Source organism: Branchiostoma belcheri, unplaced genomic scaffold, assembly GCF_001625305.1.
Source record: "Branchiostoma belcheri isolate BF01 breed outbred unplaced genomic scaffold, Haploidv18h27 scaffold2, whole genome shotgun sequence".
NCBI lineage: Eukaryota > Metazoa > Chordata > Leptocardii > Amphioxiformes > Branchiostomatidae > Branchiostoma > Branchiostoma belcheri.
Genome location: NW_017803490.1, coordinates 5915831 through 5937867, shown reverse-complemented (window position 1 = coordinate 5937867; position 22037 = coordinate 5915831). Strand labels below are relative to the sequence as shown.

At 38.7% G+C, this 22037-nt stretch overlaps 2 protein-coding genes across 2 annotated transcripts in view; both read left to right on the top strand.

Moving 5' to 3' along the window:
* The window catches only part of LOC109468437, a 3427-nt gene extending 1378 nt beyond the window's left edge, over positions 1 to 2049 (top strand). The window contains exons 3-5 of the mRNA XM_019766683.1: positions 900 to 1090; positions 1671 to 1901; positions 2041 to 2049. Of these exons, the coding sequence (XP_019622242.1) occupies positions 900 to 1090; positions 1671 to 1901; positions 2041 to 2049 (431 nt within the window). The remainder of the gene's footprint in view (positions 1 to 899; positions 1091 to 1670; positions 1902 to 2040) is intronic.
* A 308-nt stretch (positions 2050 to 2357) lies between these two features.
* Positions 2358 to 22037, top strand: part of LOC109468769 (dynein heavy chain 6, axonemal-like) — a 48443-nt gene continuing 28763 nt past the window's right edge. The window contains exons 1-25 of the mRNA XM_019767090.1: positions 2358 to 2484; positions 3007 to 3155; positions 3614 to 3881; positions 4425 to 4559; positions 4993 to 5128; positions 5662 to 5788; positions 6260 to 6467; positions 6834 to 6980; positions 7434 to 7510; positions 7945 to 8053; positions 8520 to 8640; positions 9433 to 9584; positions 10349 to 10501; positions 11108 to 11231; positions 11675 to 11802; positions 12227 to 12355; positions 12724 to 12837; positions 13251 to 13394; positions 13983 to 14192; positions 14721 to 14933; positions 15496 to 15609; positions 15994 to 16157; positions 20474 to 20574; positions 20999 to 21150; positions 21591 to 21737. Coding sequence (XP_019622649.1) covers positions 2362 to 2484; positions 3007 to 3155; positions 3614 to 3881; positions 4425 to 4559; positions 4993 to 5128; positions 5662 to 5788; positions 6260 to 6467; positions 6834 to 6980; positions 7434 to 7510; positions 7945 to 8053; positions 8520 to 8640; positions 9433 to 9584; positions 10349 to 10501; positions 11108 to 11231; positions 11675 to 11802; positions 12227 to 12355; positions 12724 to 12837; positions 13251 to 13394; positions 13983 to 14192; positions 14721 to 14933; positions 15496 to 15609; positions 15994 to 16157; positions 20474 to 20574; positions 20999 to 21150; positions 21591 to 21737 — 3645 coding nt within the window. The 5' untranslated portion in view covers positions 2358 to 2361. The remainder of the gene's footprint in view (positions 2485 to 3006; positions 3156 to 3613; positions 3882 to 4424; positions 4560 to 4992; positions 5129 to 5661; positions 5789 to 6259; positions 6468 to 6833; positions 6981 to 7433; positions 7511 to 7944; positions 8054 to 8519; positions 8641 to 9432; positions 9585 to 10348; positions 10502 to 11107; positions 11232 to 11674; positions 11803 to 12226; positions 12356 to 12723; positions 12838 to 13250; positions 13395 to 13982; positions 14193 to 14720; positions 14934 to 15495; positions 15610 to 15993; positions 16158 to 20473; positions 20575 to 20998; positions 21151 to 21590; positions 21738 to 22037) is intronic.

Below are 22037 nucleotides of genomic sequence, written 5' to 3'. Positions count from 1 at the left end.
CCTCTGGCCAATGATTTCCCCCTTTGCCGATTTCTACTATTTATTCAGCCTGCAAAGGAGTCTGGTAGAGACTACAAAAATGCAACAACTGACAAAATAACCTTATAAACAGGATTTTATTTACCTGTAGTCTACATGTACTAGAAGTCAACAATAAAATTCAGGATTTGAATCTTAAAGTTATTAGTTCAAGACCTGAAAATACTGCATATCATTTGTTATTTGTAGCTTTGTGGGTTTTTTTTCAAAAGTAGCAGTCTGAGAAAGCACTCTATGTATCAATTAGTATTCAAGAAAATGTCAAACTTTTCATTCTTACTATTTTATCTACTTATACATAATGCCTACCATGCAGAAGAGGATGAGACAGGCATGCCTGTCCTTGTCCTACAAGACCATCAACAACCTGGTAGCTATACCTGCACAGGATTATATCACAAAAACATGAACACAACAAGAGACCATGCACTGAAACATGTACAGGGTACTCACTAAGTCACATCACCTAAAAGTATACTTCCAGACTTGGATTCAGATAGTGCAACGGTGCACAAATTTCGTTTTGTTCTGTGTTACACTTTTATTTTCAGCCCCACCGCATGCCAGTCCGGCTACAGTATGCCATGTACCCTGGAAATTATACCTTAAATTTGTCCAATATATTCTGATGTAGATAGACAAAACACCCACTATTATGAGATAATTGTCATTGTAGATATAGTACATATAATATGCACTTTATCTTACTTTATCAGATCTTCATAAAAAGCAAATTGTGTAAAATTGACCTATAGCCACAGGCATTCATCGAGCATTAGCCAATATTGCAGTACCTTCATATCCCGCTAGGAGTGTACAATATCTATCCCACTAAGCAAAAACGCTTTGTTTTATTACAGCTATGGACCCGTCCCAGTTGAAAGCCAGACTAGTGTCCATGGCACCACAACAGGCTCCCATCAACACACAAGCTCTGCGTATGAGAGGACCGACCAAAGCTCAGATGAACACGCGGGCACAGCCCATCGCACCCAAGCTGGAACCTTTGGTATATCCTGATTTATATTTGCATGTCATGAAGAGAGAAAGCGTACCATGTTTTATTCATCCTGACCTTAAGTTTGTATACACTTGGATAAGTTGTAATAAAGAATCGTTACATTATTGATGAGAAACATACAATAGTAAAAACATCGGATACTTTTCCGTTGCAAAATCTTACCTTCTGTGCTGCCTTTGCTATTTTTTGTTGGCAGAGATGATACGCAATTTACGTAGGATTAAAGAAAAGGTATAGCAGCCATCCTTAGAATGAAGCAAGGCATTTTTAAATGAATATATCAGGTGTAATTTTAATTGAGACTCGTGTGTTCATTCATTCAAATTCTTTGTTATCAAGTTACTACCGTAAGTAGAATAGCTAATGATTGATTTTTATTAAAACTGGGTTATCAAACCTTAATGTTTAAGGGGCAACCTAAGAAAAATGAGTATTTCAAACCCTGCTATATTGCATTAATGTATTATGTTGTCAACATCGACGAAGGTTAGATATCCAGGTAATAAGATATGCCAAAAAGCAATTACTCAAGCAACTGGATATGATTTTGGAACTACATGTATTTGGAATTATGTTGTCAACAATATAACTGTGATCTGTTTGTCCACAGCCGATGTTACAGTCCCACCAGGAGAGAAACCAGCCTGCATACATCCACCAGGTAGCGCGACAAGCCTTACTCGCGCAGGGGAAGATCGTCCCCTCTCCCGTAGCCAATGGCAAGGCTCGTCCCACATCGTCTGGCAAGAGACGCAAACTTCACACGGTGGATCCGTTAGAACCCCCGCCTACGACAACCTCTCCACTGCCCGACCTTCCTGAACACTTACAGCACAAACAGGTCTGTTGCTGTACTATTTTTTGGCGATGCCTCAGGTGCAGGGCTGTGATTATCTCCTAGAAAAACTTGTTTTTCCTAGAACTATTGTAGAGTGGAACTCGCTGTCACCAAGTACTGTAATGTCACCCTCACACACTAGATAGCTTAGATGTACAATAGTTACAAACATGTACATGTAGGTGTAACAGGTCGTTCAGTGTAATATATATAACCAGCACCTGTCATGCCACTTGCCTGCAAAGCCAGGTGTATTATTCTGAAGGACAGTTACACCAGCTATACAGATACAGATATGATGCAGGTTTGAAGAAAGATACAGATGCAGCAGGTAATTTAGTATAATCATTTTTGTGCTGCGAATTTCAACATTATAACCTCAAAACTGTATTGACTACAGTATAAATCTTCTGTTGTCTGTCACCTACATGATGCTAATATGTTGTATCTCCCACAGGCCGCCATGAACGGCTCTGCTAACGGTGAGGTCCCCCCCACCATCTCTCCCACACCTCCGAAAGAGCCCCGCCCCTCCAGCGGTGGCCGGCGTCTGCACACCAGAGGAGCAACCATCGCTTCTCCCAAGGTAGTGTAAATCACTTTTTATGTTCGCAGTAGTAAAAATTCACAGTCTGAGAAAAATGGACATGTTTGCGGAACAATACGGTTGCTGCAGTTACAGTAAAAAGAAAGTCGGCGAATTATTTGTTCACGTTAATGATGAGTTCATGGTGCAGAAGCGACTGAAAAACCCAAAAATAAGAATTATGCAAAAAATTGTGATTTACAGTAACAGAAAAGACTTCTATTATTTGTTTATGTCAGATTTATTACAGTAAGGTACATGTAAAATGACAAAGGTAAACAGGAAGTTTCCTTTGTATATCCCAGTCAAAATCAAAACATCAATAGAATATAAATGATGATAAACAAGACTTACTGCTGAAGACCACAAAAAGAATTACATGAAGTAAACAGGAACGGCAAGTAATAAAGTAATCACAATGACATAGCACCTGTCCTTGGTGCTGAAACTGACGTTTAGTCTAACAATAATTTTTCTGAGAATTCTGAGTCTAAGTGTTTTTTGTTTCCTTGTTTCTGACAGGTCCAGGACATCACAGATCTGATCGAGTCCGGCTTCAGAGATATCCCCCAGATTGTCCAGCTTGTGCGACAGAAGCCTGGTATTGGCTTCCTGTACATGACCCCGGCTGTGGCACACTCATCCATCGAGTACAACCCCTACAACCTCAAGTAAGGACAAAAGTCATGGCTTGGTTGTACATTTAAAAAAAAACATAGTGCTTCAGTTTATTCTGAGGTTATTTACCTTCGTTTTCTTTGAAGTTCTGAAGTCCATATTAGTTAACTTTGGATAACAATTCTGACTGGTTTACTTTGCACTGCAGCACAGGTGTCGCTGCTATACAATGTATAGATGCATTCCCAAATGTACAATATTTATATATCTACACATCTACATGTCATGTAGATGTGTAGATATATAAATATTGTACATTTGGGAATGCATCTATAGCAGCAACACCTGTGCTGCAGTGCAATGTGAACCCGTAATTTTTGCCCTGAGGAAGGTGACAGATGGTCACCGAAACGTTGGCTGTGAATAAAACACTTGGTTGTCCAAAAAGAGTTTCTTTACTCAGGGACTTACCAACCTGATGAAACTATTCATGGATTTTTATGTTCCGCAGGATTGTGAGCCACGAGAACATCGACAGAAACGACTACTCCACGATCAGTCAGAAGGGCGTGACACACGTCCAGGGTGGGGAGGCAGAGTTTACAGACCTGGACCGGTGGGAACAGGAGCACGGCTACTACCAACAACTCATCAAGATCCCCGTCTTCTATCTGTTCCGCAAGTGGAAGGCCTTCACCACGTGGAGGAAGAACGTGAGGCACAAGAAGATCATGCAGTGTCGCAAGAGGCTGAACGAAAACCTCTTCATCGTCAATGCGGTATGTTGTACCTTTGTTTGTTTGTTTGTTTGAGTCATTGTTTATTTGTGAAAATTTTAATACTCAGATCTGCCTGCAGATCACTTTTAATTATTGTCATGAGGTCAAGATCAAACAGAATATAACAAGATACAGGTTACATGAATGAAGTGCTAGCAATTCAATACTTAGTATATATAGTATAAATAACTAATATTTTCAATTGAGAAGAGGATTGAGAAGAAAATTTAGTAGGTCAATGATATACTTGCTGGATAATAATGTGCAGTTTCCAAAATGTACACATTTCTGTTGCCACTACATGTATATTCAAAGAGTACTAGTAGACTTTTGTTAATAACATGTGAGAGTACCTGTCCTTGGTGCTGAAACGAACTTCTTAATATATTTGTAAAGCCCATAGCAGCCCAGGGCCTTGATCGTGCAAAATTATGTGTTAATACTCATGTTTTCAGTGGCACAGGGTCACAAAGGAATATGAAAAGGGGGTGAAGTCTGCCATCTCAGATTGTCTTGTCTAATGTGTTATTCTCTGTTTTCCAGTCATTGCGCCCAGCATTGCTGAATGTGCGAGAGATGTGCTACAGGATCAGTGACATGGGGCTGTGTAAGGTGGAGAAGGGACGTACCTACACACTGGAGGACTTCCGCCAGGCACAGATCACACAACTGAACGAGGTATGGTCATTAGAAAAATTAAAAAACTCTAGTTTATATCCGTGATCGTAAAAGTATGGTTGCAGGTACGCTGTATTACTCGAGTAGAATTTAAAATTCAGGTCAAATGATAAAGTTGGTAAAATTTCAGGTCAAATGAAGCGACCGGTACTACAATATAGTTTGTCTTTCTTTTCCTAATACCATTTATTTAACCAGGAAACTGTATAAAAATATTATATATTATACTTGGTGGTTTTCAGTGGGCCCTGTGGTTACAACCATTTCAAGCACAAACAGACAATGTAGCTATGAGACTAACAGAAAGTAAACTACATCTGATTTAATGAATAAGTGTTTAGTATTTGACATATGGAAATAAAGATATTCTTCATTCCAGGTTTGATTCTATTAGACAGTAGATGAAAGTATGTTGTTGTTGTTGTTTACTCAGGTTGCTGGTCGGTTGTCAGAGTTCCGAGATCTGGTGAAGGAAGTTGTCCGCAGTGCATGTCGAACGGCTCTGCTGGAAGCCGGCTTCACGCCTGACGACTACTTCTACGACACCGACACTCCGGGGGGATACCCAGGTTTGTCGAAGAACTCCTATGTGATACCATCCCAGTGTACAACATATACACTGAATATAGATTAGTTGTTTTTTTTAGATACAATTATGGCTAAAATCACAATTCTTTGCAGATCTATGCATGTCATTGAACAAAATATTGTAGAGATTTTTGCTTTTCAAGGAAATCTGATAATTAGTTTTAATAATTTAAGTTTTTGGCAACATCTCAAGCTAATATATTAAAAATGACAAGAATCAAAGGCATATTCTTTTTATGTTCAAACTAGTGTTTCATCCCAGATTTGCAAATGTATTGTAAATGTAAAACCTGTACTATTTTATGTTAGGTCCATGGGTGCTGCCATCTTGTATTTTTTTTATTTTTGTTTTTAAATTTTATGTATAGAGGATGGAGTCCTTAGGAGTGGAAGCATTTGTTATTTCAATTGTCTAAATACATTTTTACATTCCTTGTGTATACAGAGGATGCAGTCTTACGAGTAGAAGCATTTCTTATTTGAATTGTCTTATACATTTTTTTTGTGTGTACAGAGGATGGTGCCCTGGCCCCAGGGACAGCCATGTCCAGCATGTTGCTACAGAGTGACATGGATATCTATGGTGATGCCCCAGACAAGATGACTTATACAGAACAGGCCAACAAGAGAAGTCACTGCAGGTACAACATAGTTCTCTTATACAGCTTTTAATTCACCAACTATTTAAACATCTGCCTTCCAAACTTTTTGTGTTAAGAAAAGGATGAAAAGCAATATCAGTAAAAAAAAATCTCTCAAAATGATGCAGTACCAATCGTTAATACAGTTCAGAATGCAGTATGTTAAATCTAAAAGTTGTTAAGTTAAACTTAATATCACTGTCTTGAGCATGTAATTTTGGCCATCCATTTCTCGATATTAATTAGTAAGCAGCATCAAGTGTGACAGGCTGAATAAAAGTTCAAAACAGGAACTATGCGGCTCCAGATGTCTTACTGAGGGACGACTGCGCGTGCAAGATGTCCGTTAGCTTGAGGAGTGAATCCCCTCTACTATATACAGCATCAATAAGTGTAAATACTATAATTAAGTGTGCATTTTGACATCTCTCATACTGGTATTGGACAAAACGACAACTTGTTTTTTTCCAGACGGCTGACCTGTTTTATCCGGTTGGCTGACTACCTGGTGGTGAACACCATGCACGTTCTGGCGGTGAACTCTGTCTCCACACTGCTGAACTACCTAACAGAGCAGCTGCAGAACACACCCACCCAGGCCATCATACAGGGCTGGGTCGACGACATCAGACAAGAACCACGGGACGAGGAAGAGGATGAGGTGGAGATCGACAAGAAGGTAGTTTTCCTGCTCTTTTTCTTAAATATACTGTAACATCATTCATTATCACTGAGATTAAAAAATTTGCAGTGTTTTTGAGTGTTTTTTGCTGTGTATATGTTGTGTGTATCTTGTGTGCAATGGTCGAGCCAGTTGAGTGCTCGCCTTGCATTTGGTAGGTCCTGAGTTCGATTCCCGACCGAGTTCTACCAAAGATTTTTTTAATGGTACTTTCTCTGCTTAGCACTCAGCATTTGGGAAAGAGTATGGGAGTTCAACACACACCACTACCAGTGGACTAGCCCCCTTCTGTAGAGATGTACTAATGTGTGGTCCAATGGTTGTGGGGAGGACTTAAACTTTTATTATATTGTGTGTCCCCAGACTGAGACTCAGACAGTAGTGAGTGGAGTCCTGGGTGAGGAGACAGAGGCAGTCCTGCCTCCTCTGTTTGTGACAGAGTTCCAGCTCAACACAACTCACATCGACTTCCAGCCTGACCTCAGCGACTTCCAGGAGGGACAAGGAGAGGTACAGTACTTCATGAATGCTTTATCACTTTATGTTTGTGATAGCAAAAGTTCATGGTCTGAGAAAAATTGACACATTCGCAGAACTATACATTTGCAGCGGTGGAGGGTGCAACCAAAAGAAAGTTTAGCAAATTATTTTTTCATGGTAATGATAAGTTCGCGATACAGAAGTTAACTGTGAATATAAAAGTAACGCCAAAAAATTGTGATTTACAATATAGTCATAGTGTTGTCAACATTTTGATGAAGGTTAGACATCCATGTAACAACATTTCAAAGTCACTGACAAAAGGTAGTGGATGCTACCTGAAAATTCTTGAGTAACTGTTACTTTCAAATTGGTAAGATTAGATTTTGTGCCCATATTAAAGGGACTGACTTCAAATCTTTGCAGGATTATGAGTATGGCAGTCATAAGAGTGCCCGTTAACAATGTTGCTTGTATTTATAGGTGATTCGGAGGTTCCAGGATGCAGTGTTGTCTGTTGCCAACCTTGTACCAGACCCATACTTTGATGCCTTCACCAGGTCAGTAATACATGCCTTTTGGTACCGGTTAAGTTCAACAATAACAGTGACTGTGGAATGTATTCAGTGACAAAAAAAGGAACAACTTTCCATAAGCAAGAAGTAGTAACTTTTTGTATTACTAAATATGTAGTGAGAAACTATTCTGTGAACTAAAATATTACTGTTGTGTGCATTCTTGAGAATTAACTAAAACCTGTATATTATTACAACTGTACATGGCAATATGTACAATATTATTATAATTATCTCACTGACAACACCCTACGTTTGAAACTGCATTTTGTAAAATTGCAGCAGCAACACCTAGCTGCAATACAAATCAGAACCAGTCATTGTTGCCCTGAAGAAGGTGACCAATAGTCCCTGAAACATCAGATGTAAAAAATCACTAATTGTTGAATAAAAAAACCTTCTCATTCTGTTGTCTCCAGGCCCATCATAAACAACAAGTTTGAGGAGAAGACTTGTGGGGAGGGGCCAAGTCTGGCCACCATGTTTGAGGATGACAAACACTTACAGGGCATCATCCACAACATCAGGGTAAGTAACAAAACTTGTGTCACAAACTATCAATGACATGTCACTCATCCGTAACTGGATTACAATCAGGGACTTGTATTTGTTTTTTGTTTGTTTGTTTGTTCGAACCATTCTTTATTTACAAGAAGCTCAAATCAGCATGCGAATCATCTCCCATGTATTAGACCCGAGTTTGGGGTACTAGCTATTAGACTTGAATTCAGATTTAGCTATTTCATTGGACAACAGGTTTCATGTGATGATAAGTTGTGTCATAGTCATGTGTTATGTGAATCCTTCTGAAAATTGGAAAATCTCAAGAAATGAATAAATAATTATATAAATTCAACTCAAGTCCTTATCATAGGTTCAACTTTCCACAAATTATACTTGTAGAACTGTTGTACAGTATAAAACTAGAAACATTTGACCACTTTTCAACCATTTATTATCTAGAATCTGAGAACATTTTCCTGTTGTTTTCCAGGAATCGGTCAGTGCAGCGTTCGCCGCGGCCAGTCAGTACGCCGAGGCCCTGGAGCCATTCCGACTGTTCTTCCAGGAGAACGAAGCACTAGACCTCACAGCCATCAAAGAACAAGACCATGGTATATACATTACTAACATTATGAGTTTAATACTATTTATTTCATCATAAAACGGCTGGGTAGCCCATTCAGCTAGTAGAAGCTGCTTTCCAATGGAGCCCAGCATACATTTACACAGGACAAGATTACATTTAGTCAAGCAACAAAAGGTGGAGAACAGTCAAATGAAATCTGATGCATCAAAGAAAAGGAAAACCTAAACCAAAGCTGTAATACCATTCCAAACACAATATGGTCAGTCATTTTTACCATCGTGTCAAATTTCTGTCAGATATCACAAACTTCTATATAGCTAGTTGTTTGGAACTATTCACGAAATATTTTGTCACTGATGAAAAGTAGTGGATGCTACCTGAAATGCCAGACAGTTTTCAAAACCTATCCAGTTGCTTGAACAACAGATTTTTTGTGTAGTAGTACTGAGGACCTGTCCTTAGTGCTGAAACTGTGGTGCATTTGTCTCATTACCTGGACTTCTAACTTTCATTGACGCATCAGTGCTGCTGTTTGTTTGTCAATGGGAATGGAATGGCCACAAAACTGTATTGATAAGGGGGTGAAGTCTGCCATCTCTAGTTGCCTTGTTGTAGGGTTTTGGTTTGGTTGACTATTAACATCCTATGTTTCCCTCAGAAATGACAATTTTCAGCGACCTGATCTGAGTATGCTTCTGCAGTGCAGTTTGTTTATGTTCTGGTAGAGCAGTATGGGTAAGGGGGTGTAGTCTGCAATCTCTCATTGCCTTGTTGGGAAGAGTTTTGATTCACAGTTAACGTTATGATGTGTCTGCAGATGTGGCGTTCTTTGCGGAGTCGCTACAGCGCTACCACCGCCAACACCGAGAGGCAGTGGCCATTGCAGTACAACAGGCCCTGGGTATGCTGATGGTGGACGCCAAGAAACTCAAGAGCGACCTGATTCCATCCCCACTACGCTGTCTGGATGTAAGTAAAAGCAGTCAATGATTAATACAGCTCCAATTCTCTGAGAATTTTAGAAAGTAATTATGACATTTTTGGTAGATTTTATAAAAGCCTGTGTCTTGTCTTACAAACTTTCCAAGCTTGAGATCATTGCAAGTTCTAACATAGGACACTAAGTTATGTTGGTGGCTCAGTTTGGACCGTTGCAGTCTTTATTTTTACTTGAATTCAACTTTCCATTCTATGCCACAGTAGGTGTGTAGATGATATGATAATACATTAATTGTATTGCCATTTTTCTCAATATTTAGGTGAAAAACATAGTACAAATTCCCAGGCCCCCCAAATTGGTCATTTTGCTTTCATTTTTTAAAACTTTTCTTACAATTTTGAAAATGGGTAAATTGATGCAGTTGTGATATACCCGTGTGTAATGTTTTTCATGTCATTAATTTCAAAGTAACTATGACATTTCTGGAGATTTTAGAAAAGTCTTTACTCAACTGTGTCTCTTCTTACAAACTTGCCAAGCTTGAGATTATTGCAGTGTTCTGAAACCTAGGATACATTAATGATGAAGAACTTAATTGCACAACAATTGCACAAGGTGCAATGTATGGCAAACAATGAAATAAATGTGGGTGTTGAATAAGACCTAATGTCGAATAAAACCTAACATATCTTAATTATTCAAACAATAAAGGATAGTACAAGTCTTTGATAAAGTGTTACAATCGAGTGGGGTTGTTTGTGGCTCATGTTGGACCATTGTTATTATTTTCCAGGTTATCAATGAGCTGCTGCCAGTGTTGTCTAAGAAGAAGATGGATGCAGTGATAGCGGAGTCCCAGGATGCTCAGTACAAACTGGAGATCGTTCCCACCACTACTGTGGAGTTTGTGGAGAGTCTAACCTTCCTGGACGAGATTCAAGATAGGGTGAGTCAAACAGTCATTTTTTGACTGGGGCGGAGGTTTTTACGTACAGAACTTTAGGAGAACTTTATTGCACGACAATTGCACATAGTACAATGTATGGCAAAGTACAAAAAATGACAAACAATACAATTATAAACGTGTTGAATAAGACCTGAATATAGAAGAAAACCTAACATATCCTAATTACTCAAACAATAAGGGCTAGCACAAGTCACTTAGATAAAGTGGGGCTAATCACGAGTTTCTGCATGTATTCTAAGAACAAAGCAGTCTTTTATATATTTACCTATTTTTGCATTGTGGGAATCATAACATGGCTTTTACATAAGACCTAGTGATTTAAAATGTTGCCGTCTTGTCATTTTGTTGCAGAAAGTATGTCCTCTGTTAATGATGACTATTTTATTGATAGAACTAAATATTCTGATAATAAGTAATACAAAAATGTCCTGCTCTTTTTGTGTGAGATACATTTATGGTTTATGTAATTTCTACTAATTTAAAAGAAGTAAACATTTCTGCCAATCAATAAGACTAGCTGTTTGTGGTACAATATCTGAGCAAACACACTGCTGTTTCTAACTATGTGAAATGATATGTTTACAGATTGATGGCCTGGATGAAGAGGCCAGTATTGTGACAGAGATGTACAACCTGATAGAGAAATACAAGGTGCCGACACCACCCGAGGACTTTGCTGTGTACCAGACTCTACGCTCGACTGTTTCAGGTACTGTTTGAGTTTTTGGCTTGTCTGTTTGTGTGTGTGTTCCTTCAGTGCAATTTATAATATTATGTAACATCCGTGTCCATAATATCACCAGGGTCCATAATATCGCCACCTTGAGAAATAGTGTGCTTTAAGATATTTTTACTGAAACATACTTTTGGTATGCACTCCTGCACACCTCAAATGTACATACCTAGGGTATGTTGCAGTAAAAATATCTTTAAGCACACTTTTTCTCAAGGTGGCGATATTATGGACTGTGGTGATATTATATACACAGATGTTATGTTCTGCCAAAGGGCACATCTTCTAATTTACATTGCTTGAAGGGAATCGCATGCTTTGACTTTTCTTACAAAGAAGGAACTAGAACTTGTGAGGTATACTTTCAGATATCATGGCACATTTCTGTCTCTCACCAAATGATTGTTACTTTAAAACAGGAGTGCGGAACTGCATAGACAAGGCAGTGAGTGAGAGAGACGCCAACATCGACAAGTTCTGTACTCACATGGACAAGGACATCGCAGAGCTCGGCAAGGAAGTCCGCACAGTCAAATCAGAAGCACAGGTGAGGAACAAGCACTTCTCTAAGACTATTTTGTAGGGTGATACTGGGAAATAAGGGTTCACAAGTACACAATGCTTAGTGTAGATACAAGAATCTTATTGGTACTAGCACATTGGATCAGCAGAACATGCAAAATTTAATGTACTTTGCCATTGGCAGAACATACTTCAGAATCTACAGAACATATCATTTATGTTTGCATATTAAAGGATAATACCCTTTATGTAGTTTTCAAATATTGTGTCAGAGAAGATATCTTATGCAACAGACAAAATTTTTGAAGCAACAGTAACCTCATATACAACAGAAATAGGTTTTGCACAGGTGCGGTACATTCTACCAAAATTCTGGTGGTACCTGTCCTTGGTGCTGAACTCATGTATTGCAGAACGTACTTCATAATATGACTTATTTTTCCTCTCAGGATCCAAATATCCTAGACATCAACTCAGACAAGGAGAAGACCATCGTGCGTCTTCAGAACATGATGGGTCAGATGGAAGACCTACAGAAGAGAGCCTTCCAGTACAAGACGTACCAGAAAAACTTCAAGGTAAGCCTGAGTTAAGACTGAGGACGCTACAGACTATCTGTCAGATTTGATTCAAGATTTGAAAACTACTTTTTAAATTTACTAAGTTGATAGCATTAGAATGAAAGTTAAGTCTTCCTATGAAAATAGATTTGGAACTTCAGGCCTGCTATAATATCAAATCTTTAGGACCCAATTGTTACATAATGAGCAACTTAAAGGTTTGAACAGGGGCCTTGAACATTTACATATTACCCGCAATGCATCACACTGTGCATGCACAGTCCAAACTATGAACCTGCTTTTTTTGTTTACCTGTAACTAAAACTAGCATGTTTGAACTAATATATTAGGATGAATGTTGATCTCTTAACCTTGTTTTTTTGTAGGTTGAAGTAACCAGGTTTGATGAACTAGAAGAAGCTCATGCTGAACTGAAACTGAAGCAGTTGTTGTGGGTGTCCATTGGAGACTGGGACAAGCTACTCAAAGAATGGTTTGAGGTAAACTGGATTATTGTCACATTTTTAAAAAAACTTTAGCCTAATGTATTTATATGCCAAGTCTTGTTTTTCCTAGTATGAACTATTGTAGAGTGGAATTTGTTGTAGGATATCTTCTCTAGGAATCTTTAAAAACCAAGGCTTAGAGTTACAAATATTGGATTTTCAAGCCTTTAAAAATGCAATTTCCTACATTTAAGAGGAAAATCATGGAGTTGAGAGTGTTTGTTGGTGGTCCTTTGGATGCTTTTACCCAAGATTTTTGTCCACCACGGTTGATGGATTGGTTTAAAAACATTTCCATCATACATCACAAAGTTCCTGCAATTGACTGAAAAATGGGTGCTTGCGCAAGCCCTGGTATATACTCAGCTGGGTTATTGTACTGATGTTGGGCTGTTTTTTTGTTTCAGATGGAGTTTGAGGCGATTGACCCAGAGAACCTGAACCAAGTGGTGACCAAGTACAGCAAGTCTGTGTACCAGCTAGAGAAGGGCCTACCACCCAACACTGTGGTACCCTTTCTCAAGGAGAAGGTCGAGTCTATGAGGGACAAGGTCAGTACAAACTAGAATCCAAGACTTCATTCATTCATTCATTCATTCAATCATTCGTTTTTTATTCATTTTTTCTTTCCTTTAAACTTTTGAACTACTGTCTCAAAAACTACATTCATTTGTAATTCAATGACTCTAATTCCTAAACAAGTGAAGTACTGTTTATATTTTTGTGTGTTGTGCACACTAGACTGCTATCTCTGACTGCCATTCATTTACTCATTCATTCATTCATCAATCCATGATCCATTCATTCAGTTCTTTTATCATTTATTTACCATCCAATAAGCTTAGTAGCAAGCACTAAATAATTTCCTAAAATCTAGAAGCTGTAAAGGCTAAAATCATCATAGACAATTAGATCTGTAAGGCCTAAGAAGATAATGTTTCAGATTTCCTGACAAACCCTGGCAAAAAGCCACTGATCTTAGTCTTTCTATGGGTCCACAGCTGGCCATGGAAAAGAATTCCTACCTACTGACTATTTCTTTCCAGGCCCTGAATCAGAAACACAACATTTTTTCCTAGGCTAAGGTATGAAGTCAGAGCTGTAATGGTTTGTAAGTTCACTGTACATGTTCCTTCCAGGTACCAACCATCACCAACCTGAGGAACCCAGCCCTGAAGCAGCGACACTGGGACATCATTGAGACCATCCTGAACCACAAGTTCACTGCCGAGGAACCCCTGACCTTGGAGAAGCTGGTCGACCTTGAGGCGTTTGACCATGAGACTGAACTTGAGGAGGTTTCTGGTCAGGCATCAGGAGAGGCAGCGCTGGAAACCATGCTGAAGAAGGTAAGGAGTGTACAGAGGGAAATCAGTAAAGAAGGGTCTCACTAAGCACCGAAATGTACCGGAATCAACTGGAAAACAACATTCATTCATTCATTGAAACCCAGGAAAATAGTACATGTATGGGTATGTTTGGGTTTATTTTTAATGAGAAATCAATTGTTGTCAAGAGCAACATTAGATTTAGCTAAGGAATATCAGTAAAGAAGGGTGGAAGAAGGGTCTCACTAAGCACTGAAATCCACCAAATTCCACTGAAATACACAGGAAAACACCAACTAAAGATGTTAATTGCTACAAGGACAAAGTTAGGTACAGGTTCATGCATTTCTTTGCATGAAAGTTATTTCTGTTGATCAATTTCTGCTAGATTTCAGTCAATAGAAGAGAGTAAATGGTGGATTCCTCTTACTGTTTTACATTTCCTCTGTTGTCCTGGTTTTGTACTTATGTTGTAGGAGCAGTAGTGCATTTTAACAACAAAAAAGACTACAAAAGTCAAACAATGTGTTATCTCTGTGTTGAATATAGGTGGAAGACTCGTGGAAAACTACCGAGTTCATCGTCCTGCCTCATCGCGACTCTAAAGACGTGTTCATCCTGGGCGGGACAGACGACATCCAGGTGGTTCTGGATGACAGCATCGTGAACGTGTCCACCATCGCCAGCTCACGCCACGTTGGACCCATCAAGCCGCGCGTGGACGAGTGGGACAGAAACCTGCGCCTCTTCAGCGACACACTGGTGAGTTGAGGCTCTTCCACAAAAATTATCCAGTTATGGTAGTTGAACACACACCACTACCAGGGGACAGCACATCGGCAGAATGTACTATCGCTGCGTAAAACCTGAATTTTTCACGCATTTCATTTGATGTTTGGTGAACGTTGCATCAGAATTTTGCCCGTTGCAGACGATATCTTTTCCGACACAACATTTGAAAAATATAGACAGGATGTGGTCATTAAAAACCTTAAATGAGATGTTCTGCCAAAGTATCATATTATGCATACATTGTGGTTTCACACAGCCATAGTATGTTCTGCTGATGTACTCCAGTGGACTACATTAATTTTTGTACCTCCAGTGGACCACTATGCTATAGTGCATAGTACATGAAACTGTGTGACCTAATGACTATACAAACTATACAAATGGAGATGGCTACTGCCCTGTACATACAACATGTGAATTCCAGTTTGCAGTTAGGTCCAGTTACGCATAGATGTTCAAAAATGCTCTAAATGAAATCTGTAGTAGAATACCCATCTGTCAGAAGCTGATGTGTGTTTTTTTGTGACTTCAGGATGAATGGCTGACTTGCCAGAGGAACTGGCTCTACCTGGAGTCAATCTTCAGCGCTCCAGACATCCAGAGACAACTTCCAGCAGAGGCCAAGATGTTCATGACAGTTGACAAGGTAGGTTTTGGCTCTAACACGCAGAAAAACTATGCAAAAGTTCACGTTACAGCTGTCCATGTACTTAGAATTATCATGATAGTAAATGCCTTTTTTAATTAATTACTCTTTATAGCTCAACTTGTGTATGTAATGAAGACAATGCCCTTTTTTCAAACTGTAGATATTTTTTAAATCAACAACAATTTTTTCAGCAAATTGACTTCAAGCTTTTGAAATTTTTAACTTAAAGTTAGTATTTCTACATGTCCATTCAAAGAAATAGGAGGTAATAACTGTTTTCATTTTTTCACAATAATTTATTCTGTGCAAATATCTCTAAGCTTATGGCAGGTAGGAACCACAACTAGTTGTTTAGTAACACTATTTCTGCTTTGTCTGTAGTCATGGAAAGAAGTGATGAGGAAAGTCAACCGCCTGCCCAACGCACTGCGCGCCGGCACCCAGCCTGGCCTACTGGAAACCTTCAAGAACAACAACGCACTGTTAGAACAGATTCAAAAGTGTCTGGAGCAGTACCTGGAGTCTAAGAGAGTGGTGTTCCCCAGGTAAGATCAGTTTCAGTTGTATTTAAGAGTCATTGCACGAGAAAACCAGGCAAAACCAGGCAGAGGCCGGAAGATGGGGGTCGGCCAAATCGGCTCATACTTTGTATGTGAGATAGGTATGAGGAACTATTAACAGCCATATAGTTAAAACCCTCCAGGTATTTTTCGTTATGGAGTTCTGGGACCCCCCTCTGAGACCCTCAAAAATCTAACAATTTATGGCTGAAAATTACTGAAATTACAATGGACACCACGGTAATTCGGATAATGATATGAACATGGGGTTTCTTTTGTCACATAGCATGGGTCTTTGACTTTTACAAAACAAAAATTGAAGATGCAACATTGAAGTTAAAAGGGTATACCAGGGGGTTACCAGAACCAATGAAAACAGAATTTTCATCTTTCTAAATTTTAGTCATTTTTAAGTAGCTTTTTCTCCGTGACGCGGCAAATTTGATAAACGGTTTACCGTTGCTGGAAAGAGGAACATCTGCTGATTCAAAAACAAGTGTCGTTTAATTGGGCCACGCATAACGCGGGCCGTGAACGAAGGGTCTTTATGGGGGTTTTCCGGGTTTTGGACCATAATAAATCAGCTAACGACGTCTCTTTACGGGGTAAATCATGGACATTTTTGTGCAGCTGCATGGGATCAATGGACAACTGTTGAAAAATGCTAATAATAATTAGAAATATTCGTTGGGGCTCCACATGGGGGATACAAGGATACCTAAAAAGCGAATTTAAACTGATTTTACACAATTTATCACATTTTATTTCTAATTTTCATTAGTAACTACCTTTCAAAATTAATTTTGTGCATTCACTTTGTGCTAAATAATATGGAGGCTATGTATGGGGATTATCACAACACCATGTGTGAAACTAGCTACCATATACACAAGCCGCATGGGTGCATGCACTTAGATACAAGTACTCTAAATGAACACTATAGCAACAGGTCTAAGAATAAAGCTAAACACAACCGTAAAAACAAGAAAATTCAACTGAAGGCCACTGAAAAAATTACCCAGGCCATTTAGGATTGCTGTATACGTCAGCAGTAGGTCGGAAGATAGGAAGGTCTTTGAAATCCACTCATACTCAAGAGGGGCGTTCTTCTCACAGTGGCTTTCTGAATAGTGAACAGTTTAGCACTGTCTATTTAGAACGTCTTTTCAGCTTGTACAATTTGCTATTTACGAAATTATCATGAAATGAAAGGCTTTTTACTTGGATTGTTTAGAAAACATCTTAAATGAACTGAGCATATCGTAAATGCAAAAAGTCTGCCAGGGCTCGTTTGTACTGACTTGTCTGGGGTGCAGGAGCATGAAAATTTGGAATGTATCAGGAGAACCGTGCATATTTATTGTAAACGTCATTGGCCAAATCTTGATTTAAATATTCTAACTGCTAATCATCTAAGTGAAACAAAGTCAATCAAATTCATTTCATACTTAATTCTTACATCTTTAAAACATATCATATTATACATCTGTGATCTATAATATGTTAGTTCTAGAGTTAATAATAATTCACTTACTAGATGTAACATATTAATACTAACTAATATCCTCCGATTCAAGCAAAAACACTAATACACCAAAAGAAGGTACAGGTTGAGCTGTCCTAGATATTAGTACAACTTTGTTTTTCTTTCTCATTTGCCAAAGTCTCAAAAGTACACATGTGGAAAACTAAAACAAATTTCTACATGTCAACGTGCGCACAATGGTCTGTAGATCTAGAGAAAATGGTCTATTTTCAAAATAGGACCAGTGCTATATAAGGAAATGGATCCGGAAGTGTTTTGCTATGTGCTTTTAAATTGTTCTTTCCTCTTCGATGTTTTCAACCTTTTAGTTTTAGCACATTAGATTATGAAATGAGACTTTTCATCTCTCTTAATTTTAGTTCCCCAGAAACAGGAACACCATCCTTGCAGGGTAGAAGACATGTTTCAGTTCATTCAGAAACAAGTCTGGTCTAATTACTGGACCACAAATCACACATAAATGGGCCATGGGTCTATTAGATCATACAAATCGATCATAAAATGTCGCAGTGAAGGGCAATATATGGCCGTTTTTGTGTAGTTGGAGGAAAAACATGCATGCATAGATTTGTTGTCAAAAATTATGCCGGTTTAAGGGGGCTCTGCATGGGGGGAGGGCATAAGGATACTTGAAAAATTGAATTAATCCAATGCTTGCATAATGAAAATATCCAGTAATTTAGGCCTGAATTGTCATAAATATATCAAGGAATAGTCGATGATGGTACAGTCAATGATGGAGATACTTTTCTCATTTGAATTGATTGACATTATATTGTAATGCGATTCTAACTGGTCTGGGATTTTTATTTGGTGAAAATTTACTGCTGATTTGTTTTTAGATGACGGATTTTTTATGAATTAGTTTCCTTATCTTATAAGCTGAGTAGAATCAGATGTTCCTGTATATGTAAATGCTAACTAGTTCATTTAATCCAATAATGAAAGCCTGAGTATATTTGGCAAACCTGTATTTTCAGTGGCCTTTAGTTGAATTTGACTGTTTTTACTGTTATATTTAGCTTAAACGCCACATATTCTTTGTCCTATTGCTAGATTGTCCATTTGGAGTACTTGTATCTAGGTGTATGCACCCATGTGGCTTGTGTTTTTTTTTTGGTAGCTGGTTTCACAAATGGTGTTCTGATAAACCCCATACTTAGCCTTGATAATATTTAGCACAAAGTGAATGCACAAAATTAATTTTGAAAGATAGTTACTAATGGAAATTAGAAATAAAATGTGATAAATTGTGTAAAATCAGTTTAACCCTTGTCCTGCTGGCATTCCTGGCACAATATTTTTCAATAATTTCATGTCTTAATTAGATCATAGACCCCAAATTTTTTTTTGCCCTGCAGTGGCATAGTTACTTCCGCATTCGTTGCGTTTCGCTGCGGTGTGATGCGTTGCACGAGAAATACCCCCAAATCGTACCTATACAGGGTGATATATAGATGGTACTATATGTGTCGCGCGACATATGTTGCGCACAGCAGGACAAGGGTTAAATTTGCTTCTTAGGTATCCTTGTATCCCCCATGTGGAGCCCCAACGAATATTTCTAATTATTATTAGCATTTTTCAACAGTTGTCCATTGATCCCATGCAGCTGCACAAAAAATGTCCATGATTTACCCCGTAAAGAGACGTTGTTAGCTAATTTATTATGGTCCAAAACCCGGAAAACCCCCATAAAGACCCTTTGTTCACGGCCCGCGTTATGCGTGGCCCAATTAAACGACACTTGTTTTTGAATCAGCAGATGTTCCTCTTTCCAGCAACGGTAAAACCGTTTATCAAATTTGCCGCGTCACGGAGAAAAAGCTACTTAAAAATGACTAAAATTTAGAAAGATGAAAATTCTGTTTTCATTGGTTCTGGTAACCCCCTAGTATAGCCTTTAAACTTCAATGTTGCATCTTCAATTTTTGTTTTGTAAAAGTCAAAGACCCATGCTATGTGACAAAAGAAACCCCATGTTCATATCATTATCCGAATTACCGTGGTGTCCATTGTAATTTCAGTAATTTTCAGCCATAAATTGTTAGATTTTTTAGGGTCTCAGAGGGGGGTCCCAGAACTCCATAACAAAAAATAACTGGAGGGTTTTAACTATATGGCTGTTAATAGTTCCTCATACCTATCTCACATACAAAGTATGAGCCGATTTGGCCGACCCCCATCTTCCGGCCTCTGCCTGGTTTTCTCGTGCAATGACTCTTAAAATCAACTGGTATTTCACATACCCAATGTCACAGGTACAAATGTATGTCAAATGTTCACAGACACTACACACATTACATTATCAATCATTGAAATAACTATTATTAGTAAATGCCGCAGATAGAATTTAAAAATTGTGAATCAAGCATCATATTACAAGATGTACATAACACTTGTTGTAATGTAACTCGAAATACCAGTACACATGATGCTCACACAGTAACTTCAATGCACGTGGTATGAAAGAAAGATAAAGAACATTGGACAGTTAGTGAACACTATTACTTTCAGGAGAATTGCTCTCACAAACAAAACTGTATGTCTTAATTTTATTTATTGTGTACAAGTTGCCATACTTTTACCTGCTACAGTTGTCATGCAATTGACTTCTTTTATTATTATATGACATAGAATCCGTATACATGCAGCTGGTATTTCATATGCCCATTCAAACCTTTAAAGTTCATGGTACCTTCTATTTTAAGAATCATGATAATCTCATCCCATATGGTTTCTTGTTATGTTTTAGGTTCTACTTCTTGTCCAACGATGAGCTTCTTGAGATCCTGGCACAGACCAGAAACCCCCACGCCGTGCAGCCTCACCTCAGGAAGTGCTTCGATGCCATCGGTAAGTTTCTTCTCATAGTAAAGATGTTTTAAATTAGCAGGACATCATATATGGTGTCAGAAGTGGGATCTGAACCCATGCTTACATTTGGGCCATCTTTTTCATATGTGACTTAAAGATTTAAGGCCTTCTAGTCTAAAGAATAAGAGTATTCAAGTCTCTAATTCTCTCTTTGTTTCTTTAAATGACAGTTTGTTATGGTGACTGAACTTGTACTACTTGTAACAAGAGCTATCCAGTGATTTCTGACAGAAGAATTTTAGACATAAAAGCTGAATAAAAATGCCCATCTTATATCATACAGCCAGATATCCAGAAGAATTAACTGTCACAAATCTGCTTCTTGTCATACTGTCTTTATGTTGGAAAACTGCTAGACTCGTTGTGACCTTCAAGCTCAAGTGACCTTGTCGATTTCTTGCAGCTCGTCTTGAGTTTGGGATCCAAGCCGTCACCCCGGGAGACGGGAAGACCACGCCCACTGGGGACAAGGACGATGATGGCCCCAAAACTGTCAGCACTAATGACATCCTGGCTATGCTGTCACCTGAGGGGGAGAGGGTGCCGCTGGGCAAGGTAAGACAGTCTGAGACGATGAGGACTCTACTCAGTGCCTGTTTTTCCATCAATTTCTGGAACTTTGGAGTGTGTGACGGAAAAAGTTTTAAACCAGTCAGTCAACCTTGATGCACGAGTTTCATAAAAATGTTGGGTAAAAATATAAAACATTCAAAGGACCGGCAACAACCACTCTCAACCCCATGATTTGCCTCTCAGAATGTAAGAAATTGTGTTTTTGAAGGGTTGAAAATCCATGGTCTGCTAGACTCCCTTAGATTTCACAATGATGACCTTTCCTTTATCTTGACAGACAATATTGGTATGGCTAACTCAGCAAATATCATGATTTCACATACTGATCAATTTTCTACTTGTTATTTTTGCATTCTGGAACACCCCTTTGCTGTTTTGTTATTTCAGAAAAGCTGAAGGCTTTTGTTTGCTTTTCTGTCCAGGGTTTGAAGGCACGAGGAAACGTGGAGGAGTGGCTGGGTAAGGTAGAGGAGGCCATGGTGTCATCACTCCGCAAACTCACCAAGAGCTCCATCAACGACTTCACCACACGACCGCGCCACGAGTGGGTCATTCACCATGCCTCTCAGGTCTGTATATGCTGGCATTTTGTTGAATTGACATTAAAAGAATGATTCAGAAATTTAACAGTTTTGCTGCCCTGAAATAGCACTGGATGACTTTAAATCGTATTAAGTATATGATGATAATTTTTTTTTGCATGTTAGGATGTTGTGTAGTGTTCTAAAATTCTTAAATGTGATTTATGTCTTTGTCCTTTGTAACTTGTTCTGTTGGGCTACGTTGGAAATCAGTTGTCCTAAACTGAAGGTACTACTCAACTGTTTTTTAAGATCAATAAATAAACTGTCCTGTTTCTGTTTCTATGT